The sequence below is a fragment of the Amblyomma americanum genome, chromosome 6 (genome assembly GCF_052857255.1).
Source record: "Amblyomma americanum isolate KBUSLIRL-KWMA chromosome 6, ASM5285725v1, whole genome shotgun sequence".
Taxonomy (NCBI): Eukaryota; Metazoa; Arthropoda; class Arachnida; order Ixodida; family Ixodidae; genus Amblyomma; species Amblyomma americanum.
The window spans coordinates 27,591,466-27,616,867 of record NC_135502.1 but is presented as its reverse complement, the minus strand read 5'-3'; the positions used below and the strand labels follow the sequence as shown (position 1 = coordinate 27,616,867).

General features: G+C 50.1%; 2 protein-coding genes across 4 annotated transcripts in view; one reads left to right on the top strand and one right to left on the bottom strand.

Moving 5' to 3' along the window:
- Positions 1-25,402, top strand: part of LOC144136480 (uncharacterized) — a 600,742-nt gene that overhangs the window by 313,867 nt on the left and 261,473 nt on the right. The window contains exon 1 of one of the 3 annotated variants that reach the window (XM_077668840.1): positions 17,532-17,716. The exons of the other annotated variants lie outside the window; for them this stretch is intronic. The gene's annotated coding sequence lies outside the window, so the exon portion shown is untranslated. Of the gene's footprint in view, positions 1-17,531; positions 17,717-25,402 lie in introns of those variants that run through there. 3 annotated transcript variants of the gene reach the window in all.
- LOC144136481 (uncharacterized) overlaps positions 9,595-25,402 on the bottom strand; it is a 38,330-nt gene continuing 22,522 nt past the window's right edge. The window contains exon 2 of the mRNA XM_077668847.1: positions 9,595-10,499. Coding sequence (XP_077524973.1) covers positions 10,139-10,499 — 361 coding nt within the window. The 3' untranslated portion in view covers positions 9,595-10,138. The remainder of the gene's footprint in view (positions 10,500-25,402) is intronic.

Here is a 25,402-nt window from a genome sequence, read left to right as displayed (position 1 = left end):
CCACGTGATCAGCCACGGCGCCGCGCCGCCGGCAGCTGCTCCGCGTCATGTGACCAACCACGTGACAGCGTGGCGGCGCCGCCACGCTGAAATGCTCGAAATGCTGCCGTAATGTAGCTATCGCTACAAAATTAATATGCAGAAAGCTAAGGTAATGTTCAACAGTCTCGGAAGGGTACAGCAGTTTAGTATTGGTGAGGCGCTGGAAGTGGTCAGGGAATGCGTCTATTAGAGTGATATAACTAGAACCATAAGAATTGGCTCGAGCGCATCTGGCAGGCTGCCTCGTATCATGAATGGCAGGTTACCAATATTCCTCAAGAGACAGGTATATGACAGGCGTATCTTACCGGTGCTCACCTATGGGGCAGAAACGTGGAGGATAACGAAAAGGGTTCAATTTAAACTGAGGGCATCGCATCGAGCTACGGAAAGAGAAGTGATAGGTGTAACGTTAAGCGACCGAAAGCGGGCAGAGTGGGTGAGGCAACAAACGCGAGTTAATCATAATCCGAGTAGGAATCGCGAAGAAGAAATGCACATATGGGCAGTACATGTAATGAGATGTCACGATAACCGACGGTGTTTTATATGGTTACAAAGTTTGTGGTGATAAGGTGGCAGCAGCTGAAACAGGAGACGGCGGCTGAAGGGATATGGGAGAGGTCTCTTTCCTGCATTGAACGTTGTTACGCTGATGATGATTACTACTCCCGAGGCTATGCGGATGATCAGCGCTAGCTGTGCGCGTTTTGTGTTTTTGCATTTGCTTTTACATTGTACTGTGGCTTGCATTTAGAATGCGCAATGTGTTCTGACGGCTCCACAACCGCCTTTGGATTGTTGTTTCTGCGTGCAGGCCTCTCGCTTGCGCTCCACTTCACGACACGAGCTTCCACACGCTGTTGTTTTCCTTCATTCATTGAGCTGCTATTAGCGCTACTCACCTGCCATGTCGGGACTGTCTGTTACGTCAGCCCGAAAGTTTTAGTCGTGCTGGCCGGTGCCGTCTCTATGGGCCGCTCCGTCGCTTCTGCTGCAGCGCCCCCTGTCTTAGCCACTGTGTCGCTCTCCAGGTTTCACGAGCGAAATCCACAGCTCGGTACATGAATCAGGCACGACCCGCAGCTTCACTTCGTCTACCGGTGTTTGCAGATTAAACATCTATTTTAGTCGCACTTCAGGTGTACAGAGAAAAGAGCGGTTTTTAGTGTGCGTCGTTATCCGCTATTTCCTCATGACACCTGCTGAGAGGAAAGAAGGAAGGAAGGAAAGGGGGTGGGGGGGGGGGGGGCAGATTTAATTTAGACACGAACCCCGTAAGGTAATGCAGGTTACTTTTCTCGGCCGCACCTTTTGTTTTCTCTGGCGTAATGTCACTCCATTCTGCGTACGGTTTTGTTTGCCTCGTCAGATCGCCTCTCGTACCTATAGCGTTCCCCTTTGGGACTGGTGCTTGTGTCCGGCGCTGGCCCTGGTCTACGCTGGACGGTCATAAATCTCATGCGACGTGTCAATCGTTTCTCTCAGCTCTGTCCAACTATACATGTGCAGGATCGCGTTTCTGTGTCTGACGTACGCTCAAGCAAGTCTGACAACTAAGTTAAAGTGCGTTATTTGGTCGGTGTTCACGTATGCGAGGTAGCACTGCTTGTGCGAACGCTACTGGCGCCTTGGGAAATAGGAAAAGGCAGTGTCGCTTCGCCTTGTGCTCAGTACCTCATAGCATTGTTTTGAGGCCCTAAACTTTATATCGTACCCTAGTGTCGATGTATTACCTCGTTAATGTTATACACATCACACGGTGCGACTCCTTCCAGCGTTCATCGTCGCTTGATAACGTGGCTTTTCCTTATCGGGTAAGCCAAGCATCCTCGCAACGAAACAGACCATCCCGAACCAAATTATGTCGCGTACGGGTCGCGTAAAAACACACACAAAAAACTGTTCTTTGATCTGGTCGCTTTGATTTCAGGAATTTGTGTTAATTTGGGGAGGCACTGCAATGGCGCACTAGTAGTGGTAAAACTCGAGCATTCCACAGTGCGGCTTCTATGTTACACAAGGTGTCGCGCTTCTGTGCGCCAGCGTTCACCTCATATCTGTTTTCTCTTTATTTTTGAAGTGGCATGTGTAGTATAGATTTGTGAGGGGTACCTTGCATATTTTGCTGCGAAGACATCTGCACCTTTCCTTGTGAAAGTGGAGTGCTTGGACGAGGTCAGTGTATTCACGCGCTGCATGGCCTCAATCGCCAGCTACCTTTTCTGCAGCCGTTGCTGAGCGTTCTTAAATTATGGGTTTTCCTATGGCATATGTATATTTTGAATTAGTGGGACACGCCGCAGTGTTCGTCTCCGGGTTTATCTGGACCGTCTGGACGTTCGGAAATATTCGGGCAAGCAGCAAGACTCCTTTATTAGAGCAATAAAGTTTATTCACTCACTCACTCACTCTTCTACGCACACCGTTATGCAGCTGACCTAAACTTTCATAACGGAGTGGCGCCTCAGTTTATGAGCATTTTGCATTCTGCCTCCATCAAAATTTGGCTTCCCGAGCCACGAATCGAACCCGAAAGCTCGTACTCGGTAACCGAATGTCATAAGCGACGAGCCACCGTGGATGGGTTCGCTAATATAGGGGCAGCTGCTGTATAAAGGCGAAAGGTTAAAATCACCCTTGGTTCTATGATTAGCGGTTGCAGAAAATCGAATTTAATTATCATGCTCACAGCTTAAAAGTGCTTGCTCCTGTCTGACTTTGCCATTTCTGTTCGTTATGCTTAATATTTTTTAATAACTTTTTTGTGTTTTGTGATTTTTGCACAGTGAATGCTGGCTGTTTGACACCTAGCTGTAGGCAGGTGTTGACTTTTCCCTGGTAGCAGGGGGTCTGACAGTGTTTCTAGCCTCCCAGCTACCAGGCCGTGCCATCTTGCTATTCTGCCTTGATATCAAGTGCACTATGGCCTCCTGGTGGGTTCTCGGCATGGTAGTGACTTGCTTTTTTTTCCCACGCATGGTAAAAGATTTCAGGGCTTCGCAACTGGCTGTGGGCTGGATGAAAACGACATGTCTCGTTGTTGCGATGTGTTCGAGGGCCGTTCAAGCTGAATAAGCCATCTCCTGTTCTTGTCCGCCATCTGTGGACAGGCTGTTTCCCCACTCAAAGTTCGTGAGGAGGAGCGCTCACTCAAACTACTTTTCCTCGAAACGGGGAGGAAGGAGAGAGGGTCGTGAAAGGACAAACTGCTCGCGTCAAGTAAAGCGACAGTGTGCAGTGTTTCGGAGGAGCTGCTTGCCGCTAACGTAGCGTATAATGCCAAATCTTTCTGTCATTTCGGCCGCTCTGATATTCTGTCGGTCTTAATGTGCGTGCGTGTATATATATATATATATATATATATATATATATATATATATATATATATATATATATATATATATATATATATATATATATATATATATATATGTTTGTGCTCCGGTCCGCTCGCAGAACGCGTGCGTTAGCGCGCGCATTAGACTTTTATTACGGTCGTTGTCGTCGGCGGCGGCGCCGCCATCGGCAACTTGTTCTGTTTGCACCGCGCATGGCAGCCGCCGCGCTCGGCTCCTCTTCTCCGCGCCTATTATTATGCCCTTCGCTGCTATATGTGCACCAATGTGCGTCTGTTGGCGCTAGCGCTGCGTCGCCAAGAAGAAATCCCGGCCTGGATGTGGGCGGCAAGGGCATTCGCCCGTACACACACACGCACACACACACGCGCGCGCGCGAACGAAATGTAAGCGCGAGACGAAGTGAAAAGGCAGAAACGGGGGCTGGCGAAGTTCTGGCGTCCGCTTCTTTGCGCCTGCCGTCGTGAATGCCTCCCGCCGCTTTATCTCCGCCTTGCACGGCCCCGGCACTCCACGGGATGGCGAAGGGATGCGAAGCCTCGCGCCGTGCGCGTAAGAGGCCATTCCCTAAGTCAAACGAGGTGCAAGTGAAATAATGCGCCATTATCCCGTAGGCAGCGGGCGGGAGGGAAGGATAGAACGACAAGACAGGGAAAGGGGGAAGAGAAGGTTGCGGAGCGGAGGGATGGCGATGTCGGAGGCGTACACTGCCGGTGCTGCTGTTTTGCTTCTTATGCCGCGTCTGGGGCAACTTGGTGCGGCTGGAGACGCTCTTGTGTGGCGTCCACGAAATGTTGGCGCTCTCCTTCTGTGGTCGCTTGTTTGCTGGCTTTCGTTTGCACTGCGCTTGTTGTTAAATCATTTCTTTTTAAGTCATCGTCTTGGTCGCCACTGGCCCCGAAATATAAAGAGAGGGGGAGGGGAGAAGGGAGAGGGATGCGAGGCTCGAGTGCTGCGAGGGGGAAAAGTGCGAAACAAGAGGAGCGAGGGGAAAACGAGAAGAGATGATGGCCGCTTCCATCTCGGCGGCTGCGGAGGAAGGCGAGGCAGTTTCGGACGTTGCCGGTCTCGGTCGTCGCCGGCCGCTAAGTGGCGGCTTTAAAATGTATTCGAAACGAAAGGAGGCCCGTCAGGCGGAGCACGGCGGCCGAGATTTGGGCGGATGGGAACAAGACGAGAGAGAGAAACTGAAACGTAAGAAGCAGCGGGCGCCCGGCCGAATCCGTGGGATTTGTTGTCGACCAGACGGAGGAAGACAACGGACACAGGGAGAGCGTGTAATGAAATCCCTGAAGTTTCGGCGGAGGATAAATTTTCACCCGCGCGCGTAAGAAAAGAAAAAGCTTACAAAGGAGAACCTTGTCGGTGGTCTCGTCAGCGTGTCGTGTCCTGTCGTGTCGAAATTTAAGCGAATAATATGGCGGCCCTCTTTCTGCTGTGTATAAGGAGGAGCGCGGCGCGTTCGGGTAACAGCCTCCACGACGCTTTTTGTTGTAGCCAGGTAAGCGTTTTTGTTTTCTTAGCCGTCTGTTGCGCTCATATAGTGTAGGGGTTTCGGTGAGGTAAGTGTAAGGCCCTATTTACACGCGCGGAGGAACCTGCGATGTGAGAACATTGACTTAGAAAAATTAGCGCTCCCGATAACGATGAAACGTCTGTCCGCTTACAGGACGAGAAACAGGCCTTCACTGTGCAGACAGGGACAGAATTTCCAGGCAGAGTCTTTTGCTGTACAAAAAAAAAAGAACAACAAAATGAACAGCTAGGACCTGGTATACGCGGAATCCGCGTAGCTGCCTTTCCCGGGCACTGAAAAAACACGCGGGAGCCTCAATTTCGCCAAACAGAATTTTTCGCTGCGAGGAATGGGAACAGGGCTCGGCGACATCAGCCATAGTAGCACTGTCCGTGAGGGCGAAGTGGTGAGAGGGAGGGAGGGCTTCGGACCCGGGTTGGCCTCCGAAATTAAAGGACAAGAAAAGGGAATGGTGTACTGGAGAAACGCGAGTGTGCTGGACACACAATGGCGCTGTCGAAGAGGACGAATCCCCTAAGGGCTGTCCACCGAGAATGGGGGGGTAGAGTGGGCTTTTGGGGGCGGCAGAGGTTTCTTGGAGAGAAAATAACGCGCGGAGCAAAGAAAACCGACGCCGGGGTTGTCCCTGCGCTAAAAAGCGTTGCCAAGCATCTTTTCCGTCTCCCATGTCTCTGCAGCTGTAGCTGCTGCCGCCGACGCTTCGAGCCAGCGAGAGGGACCCCCCCGTTCTCGTTGGTTTGCGCAGCTCGGACCTTGCCATTCGGGACCGGCGTGGCTTCCGCGTTTTCTGGGCGCTGAGCTGAAAAACGTGACGCGATAGACAGAATCAGCTCAGGGTGCGGGAAGTGGCGCGCGCGCGCCCCTGCCGATGAGCTTCTCCTTTGTTTCTTCATGACCCGTGTCCATTTGTTTGGTCGCAGCTTGGCCCTTCCCTCGTGCACCCCTGGCTCGGGTGGTGGCTCCCTCCTCGGCCTCTCTCTCTCTCCCAACTTATATTCCCACACACGAGTCACCCGCTGTTCCGTGCCCCAACGAGAGCGTGCGCACCGCGCCGGGGAGCGCTCTGGCCCCTCGTCAACCTAATGGGCGGCTTCAAATAAACTGGACCCACGGCTGCCCACGCCTTGGCTCTGTGTAGAAAGCCGCGGCGGCGTTCCTTTTGTGCCCTCCGCTGACCCCCGGCCCTGCCTGGGCGACCCGCCGCCGTCCAGCGTGCTCGTTAGCCCTGCTCAGCCGACCCCGCGTCGCCACGGAGGGCGCTGCTGCCGCCGGAGCCTGCCTTCGTCGGTTTTGATTTTCCCCACACCATTTCTTTTCTTCTATCATAGGCAGCAGCTATGGGACAGAAAAGGAAAATAAAGAAATGTGGCGCGGTTGTTTTAAGCTTCCGTTAGTTTTCCTCTATCGGTCGTTGCGCGAAACAGGCGCTTGTTACACGGTCCCACGGGCCCGCTACAATATGTGCCTTCTGTCGGCGAGGATTTTACGTGTAAGTCTTTGAGAAAAAAATTCTTCGAGCTCTCGTGGAACGCGGCGTCCGGCCGTTCGCCCGCTCTTAATCAGTACTTGGGCGTTGAGCTTTCCGTGCGGATTCAGCAGGGAGACTGCGGATGTGTGCACAGACGCTGACTCAAGCGCGGAGCCCTGTTTTGTAGCGATTGTTCTCGTGATTGATTCTTGTGCGTCTATACCATTTCTCTGCACTGCTTTTCATTCTGTAAACCGGCAACGTACATTGGTTGCCTACTGTAGTATCTGCTGACGTCACACGCTGTAGTGAACAGTTGATCGAGATTCTGAGAATGAATTCAGAAAAGAACGGTTTGCCGTTTACTTCATCAGTTTAAGTACGCCTGCGTTGGCGCACTGAACAACAGCAACAACAAGCAAAAATTAGGCAGAGAGACTTAAGGCTGCTTGCGTGTGGAAATGCGAGAGCATGCTGTATGTGCACTCTTTGATAAAAAGTAGTAGTACTTACTAACTTCGGGGAGGTGACTGGTTGTCACGTATACTACTACCCTGTTAGTAACTGCAGTTGGTAACGGGAAGAGGAGTAACAGTTACTAACCCATTGAGTTAGCAACGGGACGCTAGTAGTTTTTGCTAAGATAATGAATAGAAATTTTCTAATATGTTGCTAGGGTCTTCGTATGGTACCTGTGCTGGCGTGGCTTGTTAAATTTGTGCATACTGGAAAAAATGAAGAAGCTGCATAGTCAGTCAAATTCCCGAAACCAGTGCTGGCCATAAATCACACACTTAGGTTTCGGCTTATTGCGCATTACATGCACAAATTAAGTGAGGCGATGGCATAAAACAACCTTAGCGATCGCACACGAAGGTTCAGAATGCATGAAAAGCACGAACCAGAAAGGGTCACGCACGCGCACTGCGCGTGCACAGGCAAACCATTATCAGCCTTATATACTCCGTAAATATGACTCTCACTCAGTTACGGGCTAGTGGCTCTTGCCTGTTTAGCTAAGATACGAGCGTTAATTATGAAGTTGAGGTTGAAGAAACAGCGTTGTCTACCTAACCGCACACCCCTGCAGAAATGTTTATTAGAAAACCAGGTTATTCGCCTGACAGTCTGTGTCACTTATATTCTTTGACTTTATTTTAGGTTTAAAGGAACGGTTAATAACTAGGTAGTAACTAGCGACCATTGTTAGTTAAAAGGTTACAAGGGCTACTGTTGCTAACTATACCTTGAAGAGGGTAGGAAAAGTAGTAAAACAAAGTCAGTGTTAGTAACTGCTGCACTTACTACCTTTTTACAAACTTTTCTTTAAGAGTGGGGACGCTAGACTGGGGCTTTGGTTGCGGTTTGGCAACTAAGTTCATTTCATACCATGAGTTTCTTTTTTTTTTTTCAAGAATGACATCGCTCACACATACTCGCGCGCGTATGACACTACCGGTAACGCTGTACGATGCATGGTTGCATCGCTGTTTTGATACGATAGTCTGAGAAGGCATATAATTTAAGGCGCATATATCGTCGGTTCGAATCCCTGCCGTAAGCTAGACTACAACTTTACTAGCACATGTAAGCTAAATGCAACCTGAAATATGTCACCACCAGGAACGTTGTACGACAAACATGTGCGTCACAGTTTTGGTACGAATGTCAGGACAACTGGTGCCACATGGTAGGTCGGCCAATGGCGGGTGTATACACGAACGACATGTATAGGACAGTCTGAAGGACCCGCCGCGGTGGCTCAGTGGCTAGGCTGCTCGGCTACTGAGCCGGAGTTCCCGGGTTCGAACCCGACCGCGGCGGCGGCGTTTTTATGGAGGAAAAACGCTAAGGCGCCTGTGTGCTGTGCGATGTCAGTGCATGTTAAGGATCCCCAGGTGGTCGAAATTATTCCGGAGCCCTCCACTACGGCACCTCTTTCTTCCTTTCTTCTTTCACTCCCTCCTTTATCCCTTCCCTTACAGCGCGGTTCAGGTGTCCAACGATATGTGAGACAGATATTGCGCCGTTTCCTTTCCCCAAAAACCATTTATAACAATTATACAGTCTGAAGTGGCGGTGCTCGGCTTGCTATGTGCGTCATACGGCCACTTGAAGTCGCCCTATTTTTCTTGCCATCGCTAGGATTTTCTGCGCCATGTGCGAATGCACGCACACACGCACGCGCGCATTGTATATGGTAGTTGCCACCTCCCCCCCCCCCCCCCTCTTCCGTCTTTTTTTTTTTACGCCGTCATATCACTGATGCTCAAGATGACTGAATTATGGCGATTAGGCAGCAACTTGCCTCTTGTTTTATAAGCATGCTCCAAATTCTAACCTGCGCATGAATTAGTTCAGACTTTGAGCCGCTTGATTTTTTTTAAAGGCTCTGCTGTGGCACGTCAGCATTAACTTAATTTGGAACGGAGCAAACCAGGGTATAGGGAAATGAAGGTCTCGTTATGACGCGCACGTGAATGCAGAGAACGGAGCTAATTGAGCATTTATGCTTGTGCTGTAGAGTTGAGCTGTTCTCGTTCGAGCATTGAATTCTTTCTTCTAATTCTCATCGTTTGTAGTTGCATCAAGTCTTGCCTGAAGCTTCTGTAAACCAATTTCTATTTCAAGTCTGCTCAGTAACTTGCCAGATGATCTGTGCATCATTTGTTAGTCTTTTTCTGGTCGCGGCACATGTATTTTGTATAATTCGCAATGACGACAACCACACTGCCGTGCTTATAGGTAAAATAATAATAAAATAACAAATAATGAATTAAACGCCCGCACCGACGCGCATTTTTATGCGTCTCGTTCCGATATTGTGGGCCGAATAAGCGCATCACCAACGTTCTTTCCGAGACCGCAGTCTCGTTTCGTTTGAGTGCGGTGTGCCCGTTCTCGGAATGCTTGCACGTTTGTGTCGTGATTGTGTCTCAGAAGCGATTGCGCACAGTGCCTGCCAATCGGGATGTTGCTGCTATTTGTTGTTGGAAGATATGCTTCGCACCGTTCGTCTCCTTTCAAACTTTTTTTGTGGCTCTCGTAAGTAGCTGTGATGAAAGAAAGAGCCGTAGTTGGGAGCGATTTCAGGTTGCAAGATAATGAAGAAAGAAAGTGAAAGCTGAGGTTCTTCTTTTTGCGCTAATTTTTCTTGTTAAACACTCCTTCGAAAGCACGTAAGTGAAACTGCTCTATGGGTTCCGACGCGTGACGGTCATCACGTGCCCAAAATTTATGGGGGCTTTCGTATTTACAATTGACGCAGTTTGGCAACATTTATTTCCCGAGTTCATTTCTCGCTGCTCGAATATCTTGTGTAAAATATTCATGGACAATATCGTGCTCATATTTTCTTTCTTCCTAGGTTGTTTTATGTTCTTCCGCCATGAAGGGAGTGATCGAGTTGTTTGTAATCGTCTTCGTTAGGCTGATGCAAGCAATGAAGATATCCAAATCTCATGGGGCAGACAGACGCACAAAAACGTTTGCGGGATGTTTCGTTTTTTAGTGCCGCAGCAGGCGACGTCACTCCTCGGAATTAGTTAAACAGTCGATTTGTCACTCGTCAGCACTGGGTTCCATTCGATGTCTCGCGGGACTTGTTCCCTGGATAGCAGTAGTGGCTCAGCAGTAGACCTCGCGTCCACGTCACCTCGGCGTGCTCGTGCTGCAACAAGCGATCCCACACTGACGGGGAAAGAACATTGTCTGCGGGGAACAGCGAGTCGTTTACGAGCAGTGCAGAGTCCGGCGTCTCGGCTTCCGGTGCGCTGTTGGCCCGTTGCTCCTCTGTGGCGTGAAAAAGCGCCCGTGAGGCTCCCGCAGGCCCTCGGGCTCCACGCCTCGCGTCCCTGTCGGACAACGGCCTCGTCCAAGGCCGCTGTCGCCGCCGGCCGGCCCAGTGACCAGGGGAAGAGCGCCGCGGGTCGGGCTGGCCTCGGGACCGCTGTCCGGCATCCCCCCCTTCATCTCTTTCCCTCTCTTTTCCTTCGTTGCCTCCGGCCATGGTGGTGTAGCCCAGGTGGCTCGGCATCCAACGGCTCCGGTGGACATCTGTCCGCTGGCCGCGGCGGTGGCAGCCCCCTCGGTCCTGCAAAACGGAAGCGGACGCGCGTTGACTGATGGGCCCCTCGGGTCACCGCGTCGCCCCCAACCACCGCCGTTGCTGCCTCGCTGCTGCTGCTGCTTGTCGCAGGGCACGCCGCATTCCTGGCCATCCCACGGTCTATCGCGGCGGACACTGACGTTTGCACTTGTTCCAGAAGGCGCTCATTTCTTAAGAGGGATGGAAGCGCCAAGTCGCTTAATGTTAGTTCCGATTCTGGCGCTGAGCTGACAAGCGTACACGTGCTCTGTGTGCGACGTGAAGACAGTACGAGTTGCACTCTACGGTGCAGGTTTCCTAAAAGTGTCTTAATCATGTGAAATGTTTAATTACAACTTATATGCAGTTCCTATACGGACTAATTATGCTGTTGATCTCAAACCTGACAAGACTCGTTTTAGCTACGTCCGTGTGTACGTGTCCGTGTGGGATAGCGTGTCTGTGTGCGTCTTGTGCAAATTAGCCGCAGTGTTTGTTTTGTCGAGCACAATACGGAGGGAGTACCTGTCCTTTATAGCCTGAGTCGCTTCGGGAGGTTAAATTCCATAAACCAGTATTCGTGAAAATGATGCCCCCCCCCCCCCCCCCCCCTCCCTTCGAAAAAAATGCTTCTGCTTCTTTTCACTGCACTTGTGATTGTGCCTCTTCCCCTTGGCTTGCCTTTTGACGTGCGAATTCAGTAGTAGGTATATTCGACGCAAAGTTGCGCTGGTAGCGGTGTCCACTGAGGAACTGATTTTGCTGTCCTGCCACTCACTCATGTCGCTTACTTCTCTTTTTGGTGTGACGACAGCAGAAGCTTCGATCGAGTGTTGTTTTTCACTTATTCGTTCGTTCCTCGCTTTCCATAACTGTAACTATAGCAATTCCATTTCCACAAATGAAAAGAAGCAAACGGTCATCAGGAAATTCCAAAAACACAAACAAAGGAGTCGACCTTTAAGCATTCCGGCAGTGCCTTTGCAGCAGCAGCCGCGCTCCTCGTCTGTTATTCGTCATCTTCGAATAAAACACCGGTGCAACGCTGTTTCTCCCGGTTGTAACTATTGCTGACACACGTGTTTATCGAAACGCCTTGCACGTAGGGTGGTGTCGTCTCTTAACGTCAGTGAAAAGAAAAAGTGTGCATATGTGTTGGCGGGGGGTTGGAGCAGGACCTAGGAAAGTGGGAATGTTTTACACTGCCTTTGAGTTGGCATCCACGTAAATAAAGCAAAAAAAAAACAACAACAAAACAACGACGCAGATGCTACATACGCGTTCAGGCTTCTATCGGGAGATCAGCGCTGGTAGACTTTGCACAGAGACTATACCGCAAACAGTGAATGAAAGTCGCAAAGCGCGTAAAATATTTGCTTTTGCAGGAAACGCCTTTTCGGAATTCCGCGTGTGGGCCGCGGAAGGATCGAGGGAATTCCTGGTCGCCGCCTAAGCTGCCCGAAAATGTCGTCCGGGGACATCTGGGCGAGCGCTGTCGAGGCATTTCGGCCAAGGCACACGCGAGGGGGGCATCAATTGAACGGACAGCCCTAAAACGCGGTGCTCATGTCGCCCTTTAAAATTACGAGGCGGAATGGCCGCCACCCTCTGGGCGGCAAGTTACGACTGGCGACCGCGACTGACTCGGAGGAAGCCGATCGTAAACGCGTCTCGTCGAGATCGAAATCGGCCGGCGGCGCCGCGACGCCTCGGGATTCTCGCGCGGCCGACGGCGAAGCTGGACACGTTTCTAGCGGACGGACCGCTCTTCAGGTACACGCGAGGCCGTGGTGCCGAGGACGGGCCCAGCGAGAGGCGGTCGTCGCTTTTCGGACCCTGTTTCCATCTTGCGAGAGCGGCCCTAAGTATCGGGCGTAGTCGGCAGAGGCGTTCCTGTTCTAACCTGTGCAGCTTTTCCATCATTTCCTTGTACTTATCGTCACTTTTTCTTTTCTCTGATTCCTGTGGCAATTCTAGGGGGTAGCGATGATGCCAGACGCCACTGGGCACACAATAGTTGCATTGTAGATAATAATTTGCTTTACTCGTTACTGTGGGGTGTACAATAAAAAACTGTGCTCGTGAATACGCGTGAGTGTTTAGGGAAAATTTCTATTCACATATTCTAGGAGGGAGGCGGAAAGCTGTTCAAGTTTTTGCGCACATCGTCATTGATGTTGAGCTGCGGCGATAGGGTTATAAACATTTTACTGCATGATCAATGCCTCCTTCATTTTTTGCTGATAGAAGTGCATGCTTGTCGGTGAAATGTACTACATACATCATTACATTGTTATGAGCTGTTCTTTGACTGTTCTTGACTTCCTGTACAAATAAATTGTCTACGCAAAGTGCATTTTTCAAGGCTTTGCTTCGAACATCTCTGTGCGCTTCGTTTAAAAAAGTAAACGCTGGATTTCATTTGGTGGCCGTTTTCTGCACTGTTGACAAAATCCGCAGTAAAATAGTTGTGTGCTCCCTTCTGTTAGCTTCTTGACAGAAAATACAGCTTTACAAGAAAGTGCATTTCACTTGCTAAAGGCATTGCACCTGGCGGCGAATATTTCTTGTGTCACTCTTTCGGCAGTTTTCTCAAGCACTTGAAACCGACGTATAATTTTACTAATCGCTTCGAGCGTTTTCAATGTTCTTCAGGTTGGCCTGTAAGGTTTCGTTTATAGCGCGCATGCCTGTCAAAGAAAACCGGCTAAACTGGGAGTAGGTCCTTCTCATCCGCTCTCCTCCTACATAGCTTTATATGAACCACTAGTCGACATCAATAAACTTAAGTGCTCGAACCGTGTCTTAAGTGACCCCAGCTTTCTTGAATGCCTTTGTCCAGTGGCATCGGCCCTTTGATGTCTATTTTGTTGTTGTTTTGTGGTTACCATGCGGATGTATCTGGCACGGATGTTTCATTCGCTCAGATTTTGCTACGATGAGGGAGAGAAAGTTTGAACAAGAATACGGAAAGAAAGGAGAATCGTTTGTGCGCGCATTTGATCCGTACTGCGAGTGCAGAGTGCCAGCAGAATAACGAAGGGCTCGGAAGACGAGAGCAGGAAGTGAGTGTGAATGGGGAAAGGAGATTGAGGGGGGGGGGGGGGGGGGCGGAGGGGGGGGGGGGGGGGGTCAGGTCGCGCGGAACAGGACAGAAAATCGCGGCGACTAACGATTTGAAGAGGAAGTAAGCGAGCCAGGATCGGAACGTGGCTGTTGCAGATGCGGGCGCGCTCACTGTTTGAACGGTGCGGTCGTAATTTACCGTCCCTTCTGCCGGTTGGCGTTTTTACTGCTGCGTTGCCCTGTGTGCTATACGGCGCGCCCGCTCTCCGCCTCCCTACCCGATCTGTTCTCTGTGTGTGACATTGGCGCCGTACGACGCCTGATCTGAAGTTTATTTGTCAGGAGTGGTGGGGGGAAGGGGGCCGGCTGAACTTTGGTCCCGTCTGTATACTGGTCGTTTTTAGAGAGAGGCCTTCTTCCCCAAGGGTCGACCGCCCTTGTTGGCTGACCGAGGGAGAATGGACTTGTCTAGTTGGGCTCATTTCCGCATTACGAGAAACCGTAAACCATTCTTCCCTCCTCGCTTGTTGGCCGCTCTCCTTTTCTCTCTTTTGCATTTTGCCCACGTGTGCGCCCTCTCTTCTTCCACCGCAACCGCCGCGTGCACATTGCTCTAAATCCGGTGTTGTTGTTTGTGCTTTTTTGTGTCCATGCGCCCGTTGGCCTCACTGTATGACTGCATCGCTTTCGCAGTTCAGTTCCCCACCTTGGGGCTCCTGCGCGTGCTGTTGGTATAGTTTTGTCGCTGTTGGTATTGTTTTGTTCTCGCGCTGTGGCAAAGTTTCGCATTCCTTCGGTTCGATCTCCTGTTTTGCAAACCCCATTTTGAAGTCGTTCTGGCACGGAATATTTATGCACTCATTCGCCTTACAGCTTTACAGCTTGCTCAAGTTTTCGTCGCCGCAGCTGGTATTCCTGATGGGGCTCCTTTTGCTGGCGCCGTTCGGCTCGTGCATTGTTTACCAGCCTAGCCGCACTTTTTATGCGTTGTGCGCAACGCCTACGCCGTCGTCGTCGCGGCATGCACCAGCCTCCGTTGCGCTGCCACAGTTTCCGGAGCCTCTCGCGCCCCCCGTCCGTGGCGCATCTGGCTCGAGAGTTCGCGTGGCCTTTTGTAACAGCGACGATCTCGCCTTCTCCACATGATAATCGCCTTATTTACAATGTTTGCGCACCGGCGCTCGCCCAGAATCGGGGTCGCTCCGGCCACGCTCGTGCTTGTTTACTCGGCCGTCGTGCCTCTGTGCCTAACGTCCGTTGTAAATCAGGACTACGAGACGTTAAGCGCGAATGTTTTTGTGCGTTCCGGCGGCGTTCTTCCGGGCGTTCTTGTTTGCGCGAAGGATGACACCGGTTTGGCATACGGCGTGCGCGACTTGGCTGTCGTCGTTACTCTGGTTTTGCGTGTCGTCTCTTATCCATTCTGTGCGCGATGAGGGGTTCTGGAAGGATGATGCGCAGGTTTTTCTTTTTATCATTATAAAGCTGGCGTCTTTCTGTTAAGGGCATTCAGGTGCGCACAAGACTACGTGCAGCACTGTTCCGCTGTTGAGTTGACAATAACGTGTGTGTTGTGCACGGTCCTGCCAGTGGCATCGTCCCGAATGCACACATAAGTAGCTTACTTTTTTTGCCAGGCAATGCGTGAGATGTACGAATGTTACAGCGTGCCTCGGAAATTTCTGTTTGCCCGTGTGCAAGTCGAGGAGAAACAGATGATGCCCCTTAACTGCGCTAAAGACAGACTCTTTGCAAATGTTCGACATGTCGATCGGCGACTGCTTTAATGACAGTCTGATTGATTGTGAATATAACCAGTAAGAGCTGTTTGGCGGAGCTTTGCCCTCGGCTAGTTTTGCCTCATCTGCTGTTTGCGGCTTGGGTTGGGCAGTGCAAGAAACAAAATACGGGCGCTCGTAGGCTGTTTGACGCCTGTGTCAGAACAGCTGTAAATTAAGTAATCGTTCTTATATAGAGGTAATGGAGGCTCGTCGCGTGCTTGATTTGTCTGTAAGTTTCAGCGCTACTAGGCGGTGCCCGTGGTACCTGCGTGAGTGGATGTTATGGAACGTTGTACAAGACACTTGTTTCGTGTACATTGTTGTCACCGTCGTTTTCACGTGACGCGCCTCAGACGCTTTTGGTTAAGTTCTTGCATGCTGTACAGTCGGGCGGGAATGAATCGCGAACAGTGCCGGCGAACAAAACAGAATATTTTACCTGTGTACGTTTAGCTGCAGCATACAATTAGCCTGATTCATGCTTCTGTGAAAGGGTCTACCGAAGTACATATTCGTAAACAGGTTGAAGAGGAATATCTCGCTGCGAAGTAGAAGTGTACTGCTGCATATGCGTGTACGGGTTTCATTCCGGCCCGACTGTGCATGTTTGTCAAGGCTTTTTAATTTTCTTTCCGCAAGAATATCCCACGATTGATTTTTTGTTGGCTAGCACCTCATTTGCCTAAAGTAACCGAGCAACCGGTTTTTTGCTTATCAGCCGTATAACGCAGGCTTTACAGCGCCCCTATAAAGACAGAAAAATGTCAGAACGTGAGGACAAGTGTTGACCTTACTTTACACAGATTCAGAGCTTAAGGGCTGTCAAAAGTGCTTCGCTACAAACCACCGTTGCCCGGTTACTTTTGGCACAGGTTAAGTTTATAGCCTGCATGCACTGTATCTAAGTATATTCAGGCTGTTGGATCTTATACGTCTTTCTGCTAAAGTTGTTTAAGAGTTATACCTTTATCGACGCGTGTTTCCTTAACGACAGCGGCTTGGTCGGAAGTTCTAACTGTCTAGGAACAATTTCATGCAGGATAATTTTATTGCATTTATTCGGTACTTGCGTCGTGCTAATAAAGGTGTAACGTGTTGTGGAGAGCATGTTAATATGTTAGTAAAAAGGTATCGCGCAGAAATTTCAGACGGACAGTGTGGCACACAACACAAGCGCCAACACAACTCGTAGGCACTCGTGTAACTCTCGAGCTTTCTGCCAACTTCCAGACTTGTGTCTGTGGTTGTGGCTGTGTGCCTCACTGACCTTCTTGCGTTTCCGCGCCAAACCTTTTTAATAATGTGTCACCAATAAGCCAAATGTTCTACCCTTCTGCATCTTATTGTGGAGCGTTTGTCGCGCCGGTGACCGCACTGGCTTCTCGGCATTCTCGTACACTCTAAAGAGAAAGGTGTGAAAAGGGAATAAACTTTCTTCTTGCGCACTGCCTTTTATGAAAAGGAGTGTGTTAGACGACAGCTTACTCTCTTTAACAAACGCCTGCCGCCTAGATTGGTCCTGTCTGCGCGACCGTTTTGGACTCGCAACGGTTCTTGTCACCACTACTACCTTACCGTGTTTACCTTTATTAACTTTGCTGCGAGTCTCCACCGTTACAGGGAGGTTCGCTGAACCCGTTACTATTTTTCTCTAGCGCTACTCCCGAACACCTTCCGTTGACATTTTTTTTTTTATTCCTCCGCTTTGTGTATTTCGGGCTTTTTTTTTTATGGGTGGCGAGCGCCATGTCTTTGGCACCCTCGATTCCGCAACCTGCGGTTCGATGACAAGCTTATCTCGCGCGCCGGCGACGCATCCCCCCCTCCTCCTCCCCCCGCGCTCTGCGACAATGGGCATGCGCGATTTGCAACCGCCGGCAGCCCTGATCTTGCCACAGGTGGCGTGCTTGATGGCACCCAGGCGTCGTCTTCAGCCGGCGCAGCTCTCTGCGAGCTCCTTTGGCAACGCGCGCTTTCTTCTGTCGTTCGCTGCCTCTGCGCAAATGGATCACCGCCGCCTTTCCATGTTTACTTATTTGCGTTGCACAGCGCGCGCGCCGTGCGTCGCGCGCGCTCTAGGAAAGGGTAAATAGCAACTAGGCAAAGTTGTTTCGCTTGATCGTTATTTCTTTATTTTATTTTTTCTTCGCAAAAGGGTGCCTCCTTTCTGCCTGGTTTGATACGCAGATGTTTCTAGACGACGGGCTTCATTTTCTCGCGCGCTCGCGCTCCGGGAAGAGACCGCTCTGGGTAGGTGTTCCGTGTGTCACTCGTGCGGGCGCGGTTGGAAACACCGATATCGTGCGGGACGCTGTGCCTGGTGCGGGGGTTTCGCTGCGTTGTCGTGGATCGCGCTTCCGGTCTCTAGACCGCAGAGTAAGTTATACATTTTTGCTCTTCATAACACCTCCGTGGATTATTGAGAGGTGACGTCTTAGCTACCTTTCTTCTCTTATCTTTATTTTATTTTTATTTTTTTCTACCTGGCTTATTGGGCCGAAGATCAGTCCGAACGCAGTGCTTTTAAGTGACCGTACTCCTGCGTCGAAATCTAGTATCAAGACAACTCAACCGAAGTGCCGAAATGTTTATTAATTTTCACCGCACCTGTGGGAAAGGAAACTGCGGTCTGTCTGACCGTCTCGTTCAATTTTTGCATTCAACACGAGTCGTGCATCAACACCGTACCAGGCGCCGAAATTCCGAATAGCGCGATGGCCCGTGAAAAAGGGGAAATCGTTTTTCGCACGCGAAATCCCCTCTTTCACTCTGTGATTACATGCGCCAAATTTGCTCCCCTCGAACGGATTTCTCTATATGTGGAGCGAGCTTTAGCTCTTTATACAGGAGCATCCTCAGTTTAGGCATTTGGGCGCGCTTGCTCGTCGAGCGTGTGAGGTTGTGCCCTGGTGGCGCGCACTGCAAGAGTTGGGTCAAGCCCGTTAGTACATCCGGTGAGAATGCTTCCTTCCCATGAGAAAGTGAACGCCAGGTTCACCTCTATAACAAGTTAACTTCTGTAAGAAGTGCATTTACCGTCTACATTCAGTGTGTTTTTCGAAACCGGAGGTTTCTGCCCGGACGCATCTTCATTCGCATCTCTGGGGAACTCCTGCAGTTAATTGACTACGTTCGGGCTTTTAATGTGATACGGCTAGGCCTGTAGAAGCCTCCTATGACCATTTTACCGCTATTATACTCGATCGGCGCTTGGTTCTGGGCTGTTAGTTGTTCGGCGCGGGCGCATCTCTGTAATGGTTATTTATATTACCGTGTGCACAAGAGGAAACGTTGTGCGCTTTGTAAATGGTAGTGTGCATTTGGGCGAGGAATGCTGTGACGGAACGTAGAGGTTGCTGGAGGGTCGTTCTTCGAACAGCGACCGGTGTGTCACTTTCTATTCCCGTCGCATGTTAGTGTGCATTAATCGGCTACGTTCGTCTTTGTCATGTCAAGCACGTTGACGACTGCGCGTTGTACGTGAGTGACGTTCTTCCGCGGCTCAGCGGCGTTGCGGCAGTGTTTTCCAGGCGAACGTGTTCTGCAGACGCTTACTGCACTCACCGCTCGCTGTGAACAATCGAGCTCCTTGCTTGTGAAGTACACGCTCATCTCTCATGCCGAAATCACGTGTCCGGGGCCTTCGCTCGATCGTTTCTTTGAAGAGCGGCGCGTGTAAGCGTCAGGAGAAAAAAAAATGTGTGTACTTAGCAAAAAGAAGCTGTGAAACATCGATCCGTTTCATGGAGCTGCTCGCAGCGTTGTATGTAATGCAGCGTAGTGCAGGATTAATACTGTGGCTGGTGGTAGCGGGAACTAACGGTATTCTGGCTGTTGATGCGTATGAATTAGGCGTGTACGTATGAGGGTGTGCACTTCGATTTTTAATGTGCGAGTGGATCGCAAGTGCTTTTTTGCGGGGGGTTAGTCTCACTAGTTAAAAAAAAAAAAATTCTCAACTGATATTGACAACGTCTTTTACCTTGTCATGACCTTTGATGACCTTTGACAAGGTCGTCTTTACCGTGCGCCGTTCCCTAGCGCGCCTCTCCCCAAGTAGGGAAAGCTGAAGTGAAGTGTCCAGCGGCTGACGTTGAGCCGTTCGCCTCACCAAGCTCTGTGGTCCTCCTGCGTATTTTCTCGTCCGCTGGTGTCCTGCCTGGCTCCGTGACATTATGCAGCATTTCTTTGCAAGTCAAACCCTGCGCCCAAGCACACTTCTTGCATGTTTTTTTTTCCTTTTCCGAAACGCGAAACGGAAATTTCCATCGCCGGCACAGCATAAAACAGTCATGCTAACACCGCAGAAAGTCGCAAAATGCGTACTATGTTTGTTTGGAAAAGAAAAGAACAATGAGCGCAATGCATTAATAAAGCCAGCGTGCGCCACTCTTGTTTATGTCGAATATGTATCGAACCCGTATATATCGAACGCACAGATTATCCCCTTGAAAAATTTCGGTGAAACTATAGGAAAGTCGCGCTGTATATCGAACTGCAATTTCACCGGTGGTTTGATATATCGAACTGCGAGTCGTGCCCCTGCAAGTGGCGCTTCTCCTAACGGAGCTGTGAGGTCTTTATTCGCGCATGGGGGCTGGGCGGCCTTGGACACCCACTGGCAGTGCTTGAGGGCTGCTTTCGGTCTTTGTGCTCATTTTCCACGCCACGTCGGCCTGGTGTGGTGATGACGGCCTAACTAATGCCTAGCGGCGGCCCTGGCGTTGCGTGCTTCTCCCCCGAAGGCGCCGCGGAAACGAACTGCACCTTCATTTTATTGAGGGGTAATTTTTCAGCTTGCTGGTAACATGAGTGCACGTCTGTAAAAGGCAGTGGCTAGTTTCAAAGCACTATCCGCAGTCGCTTCGACGGAAAGCAGCTGAGACCTAAGCCTACCGAGCGTTGCGTTGCCAGCACGCCGGCGGACGACACGTCGCTGCAAGGGACGCGTCGCCAGCGTGGGTGCAATGTATTCTCTATTCTAGGTCACAGATAAGCCTATATGAGCTTTATATATAGAATTAACGATATATCGAACTCGTTATATTCTCCTTCGAGTTCGATATATCTGGGTTCGACAAGCATTAGTCCTTTTCGAAACTAACTGCAAAGGGTCTAACTGTTGTTCCCCTAGGAATGAGGTGCAGCAGTTAGCCCCCGGCAACAGCCGGCAGATTATAAATATCTTTGTTTTTATTAACAGGACATGTGCTGCTGTGATTTAAAGTTATGGCAAGATCATTTGCGCCAAGGAACAGTCGTTAAACAAAAAACTTTATTTATAGGCTGTTTTGGACATAAATTTTACACTGAACTGCCGAATGAAGAGGATCCGTTTATGAAGGTTCCGAAGTGGCGCTCCTTTCCACTCACGCGCTCACGTTGTCTGTTCGCAGCCATGTGAAAATTTGGACCTTTGCAGATCATTTAACGTGTGATCATTCCACAGACACTTTTAAAAATTTCAAAAAGAAACGTCGCGGTCCTTTGTAGCTTTTTCAGTATTCTTTTTGCGATGGATGTGTTCAGAATTGTTCGTGGACACCGACACTGCACTGTGACAACGTGCCATTAGTCGCACCTGTTCGCAGGGTTCGATAACCGGCCGATTAAGCAGCCGTGTGTTCCTGAATAATGGTAGAGAAAATATCTTGTGGAGCGTGATTTACCAGCACTTTGGACAACTCTTGAGGCACGAAAAATGACCCGGTCGCTTCCCGCCGTTCCGTCTTAACAACCTTTGCATTTATTTGTGTCGGACTCTGAAGGCTCTTGCATAGCACAATTTTTAATGCATTTCTTCATTCTCAGGAGTTCCGTGAACTTCTGTGTAAGGCTTGAAAAATCTGTCTGTTGTCGCGGATTAATGCGTTTGACGAAGAAGTGGTTCCAGCAGTGGTGGGACATGAGAGGTTGTGTAGTAGGTGCCCTTGCCATGAGCTTTGGCATTTTACATGACATTCTGTCACCACAAGCACCTGCTGTGAATGCATGCCTACCTTTATCCTGCCGCGCTTCGTAGAATTCGCGAATACGTATCCGTCGGCGTTATTCCGGCGCAAGGAAGTTGCAAAATCACCCGACCAGCATTCATCATGCGTCAACGACGGGACTATAGTCGGGTACAAGTAAAAAAAAAAAAGCGGCTTTTCGCTGTCAAACGACCCCCTTCCAGCCAATGGCGTCGGCCGATTCTCGTGAACCTTCTAGCATGACAATTTAAGGAGTGGCAGACAGATAACAGGAGACAGTTCCTTCCCTCCTTTGTCGGGGATAGTCTGTCTGTACATTGTAACTCCACTCTTTGCATTGCTACGCTACTTACGCTACTGGGTTCATGAGAATCGGCCGACGCCATTGGCTGGAAGGGGTCCTTCGATGGGGAAAAGCCGCTTTTTTCTTGGCTTGTATCCGTCCATAGTAGGGTCAAAGCGAGGAACTTGTCCCGATTTAGAGGAAGCCTGCTGTGAACCTGGTGTATTTCTCGGGATTTATGGCCAGTGGTACGCGAGTACCAGGAGGGGATCGCTCAGCAATTTATCTAGCGAGTGAAACCTAACAAGCAGTGCCCCTCCAGGAGGCGCCAGGTCAGAGTCTTATCTTTCAATTGATTTTCGCTACACATATGCAGGCGATGAACAAGCGATATGTGGACAAACGATACGCGCAAGGGAACTTACGGTCAAATGCTTTCATAAATAAACGCTCAATAAAGGAGGCCTGTATTCGGGCTCGAAAAATTGTAGGCTGCTGGTGCTAATATATGTTCAAGCTTTCTTTTTATTTGTCAGTGGGAAGCGAGCACCACCATATTTTTCTATCTTAACATGACGGAGATCATGGCGAAGCCAGCTCTTCAAACCTCAGTTGGCCGGAACTTTAGCTTCGCCGATGTGTAACCGAGCCTTTTGAGACGCAGGGGCACGGAGGTCAACTCTCTCAGGTCTTTGCTCTTGAGAATTTTAACCCCCGCCCCCTCTCGGAGCCGTTCTTCGTAAAACCATGCGTTCTCATTTTTCTTTTTAATTCTTTCGGGCCTAAATTCTTTCTCTTTCTAGCGCATTCAATATAAAGCATTGTAGTTCAGCCTTACTCTTGTGGTAGATGGTGGTTGTCGGGAAATTTTTTCACTCAAGGTACTTCCAAATGAGCGAGCGGGATTTGGGCGTATCTGGCGTCGAGTTCCCGGTATGCCCTTATATCACAACTATGCTTTCGATCGGTTTCGTTGAAACGACTACAGTAAGCAAGCGCATGTGCTCTGCGTAGTCATATTTATTCTGTTAAAGTTGAATGGGATAGAGTTATGGTATCCCAGACCCATTTATTCCTGTTGATTTGTACTAGGATGTCATTAACCCGCGTTTGTTCCCTCACCCGCTGTGCTTGCTTCCGGTGTCTCAACATTATACTTATCAGTTTTCTTTCCATACCTCGCAGCGTTATCCTTAACTTGAGCCCCTTTTCGTTAGCCTCCACGTTTCAGCCCCGTAAGTGAGTACCGGTAAGATACAGCTGTGGGTTGGGCAGGGCATGTAGTGCGAAGGCAAGATAACCGCTGGTCCTTAAGCGTAAAGAAGTGGATTCTAAGGGAAGGCAAGCGCAGCATGGGGCGGCAGAAAGTTAGGTGGGCGGATGAGATTAAGAAGTTCGCGTGGATACGGTGGCCGCAGCTGGCAAAAGACAGGCTTAGTTGGAGAGACATGGGAGAGGCGTTTTCCCTGCAGTAGGCGTAGTCAGGCTGGTGATGACGATGATCCCAAGCCAGCTGTACGCATATGTTCATAAGAGTTGTGGCAAAAGACGTAAATCCGCGGCGTAAAGTTTTTAATTTCTCAACAAATTTGCATGGGAAGATGTGCCTGTTTTTTTGCGTGATAATCTCCGTAACCCTGTACGCTGGCATCTGCTCCGCTTTTATACGTCTATTTTCAATCCGCGCTATTACGGAATGAGCAGTTGTAGCACAGCTATCCTTTACATCTTTTGTTTTGTTCTTTTTTTTAGATTGAGAACTGAATAGCTCTACATTTAAAGCAAGGACGGCATCCTTATGACTATCCATTTTTTTGTTTTGCGTGTAAGCCACCTGCATGGTTACAATTTATTTAAATTGGCTTTCTTCATATGAAAGAAATTACATCGAAGCAATAAATACCCAAGAAACACGTTTTTCTTCTTTGCTCATCTAGCATACATGTAGAAAAATGAAATGAGAATTTTAAGAGATCTGTTTTGCACGAAGTGAAGGACATCTAGGAGGGAGAGCCCCTACACGTACGTTGGACGCTGGCGTCCTTGTTACAGCTTTTATTCCTTGCGTCATGAAGCGTAACCATCTTCCTGCACAGAAAGGGCTCCCCTGACAAGGCACCAGTGGCATAATTTAACAGGCCACTTGTTGCCATGGTAAAGTCCAAAAATATTGAATGAAAGAAACCGTGCGTGGCTCGATTCTCCGTCATTAATACAAGGGCCGAAACCGCAACCGTTATCAACAGGTGAGCCTATTTCCTGCCGCCCAATTTGCCCACTGTTTAATTACGCCGTCAGGCGCACCATAGGCAACTAACTGCTGAGAACCAGGCGTCTGACCTCCGCGAAGGGCCCTTGTAACCCCCCTTCCCCCAAACGCCCCCTTTTTTTTTTTTTTTTTGGCAGGATGCTTCCTCGTCGGGCCACTCATGATGCGGGGAAAGCAGCTTGCCGTTGTTGCTGCCTTACGAAGCACTTGGTTTCCGGACACACCCGGCTTTGAAATTCAAACAGTGTTATGAGTGGACTTTATGCGCGAGATTTCCCTTATGTTTAGCTCTCATAACACATGTATGGTGCAGAAATGAATATCGTGGCACTGTGCATCGAGGAAGCAGGCGGTGCGTAGTCTTTCATACTATAAATCCGTTACTCTTCAGTGGTAACGCCGTATCATTACGGTTTTCGCAACGTGGTTGGGGTGTGATGCGGAATATTTTCTTTGTTTATGGTGGGATACTTATGACATGCACTGCTGCCCGAATGTAATGCGCAAGTGGGTGGCCACTAGCATAAGCACGCCGTGCTTTGTTACACATACGCCGCAAGCAGCGCCGCAAGGTTTCACGTGTCTATTTTTCACCGCTTTGCGCTGCTTTTCGAAAGGCGGCAGCTGTGTGGGTGTCTTTATCGCTACCTCCTCCCTCAACCACGCACATCAAAATTGCGCTTGGCCGACGCAGAGGTACGTTGGAAAATGCTGGGCAGCCTTCAATTTCCAGAGGTAGCCTCCGGGCATGCGCACTGTGGATTGCAATTGCGCTCGCGGAATCGATTCTCGGCTTCTCGTGTGGCGCTGTCCCCGCTCTCGCTTCCATCTCCCTGTCCTTTTCAGACTTCTGAAGAAAGGGAGGCCTTTGGAGCCCTCGCTTTCAATTTCCGTTTTCCCATCTCTCCTTCCCCTTTCCACCCGCGGGCCTCTACGGCTTGTTTCGTTTGCGTCGGCGCGTTTTAAAACGCGTGTGCGCACGCGCGGCCGGTCCCTCCCGGCGCGGCCGATTTTTTTTTCTTCCCTCCTCGCTAGCGCCGTCCTCCGCGCAGGCGCAGCGCGCTGAAGGGGGTGGAGCGTTTTAAAAATGCATTCCCATTCGATGGAAAAAAGCGCCGAGGATGCAAACTTTTGTGTGTGCTCCGCTCCCGCGCTTCTCTCCGCCGCCTCCTCCGTTCCTCCTCGCGCTTCGGCTCTTGCCTGCTCCCGCTTTTCACCGTCGTCGGTTTTTGTTTCGCGAGCCTTCGCGGCACGCCTCTCGCAACGGCGCATCGCTTCGTTCCCGCTTTTCCTTTGCGTTATGTAACATTTTTGCACCATGCGGGTCTTCCTTTTCGAGCCGGTCGTTTTTTGGGGAATGAAGCGGGACAAAAGGAAGAGGCTGCTGCCGCCAAAGGGGAGGGAGTAAACAAAAAGGGGGGGGGGGAAGGAAATCGCGCAGAGAGAGCGGGGAGGCCCGCGATGCCTTCCTTCTCCGATGCAGATGCGGGCCGTAATGCCATTCGCCGGAGGCCCCGAATACGTCACCTTTTCTCTGG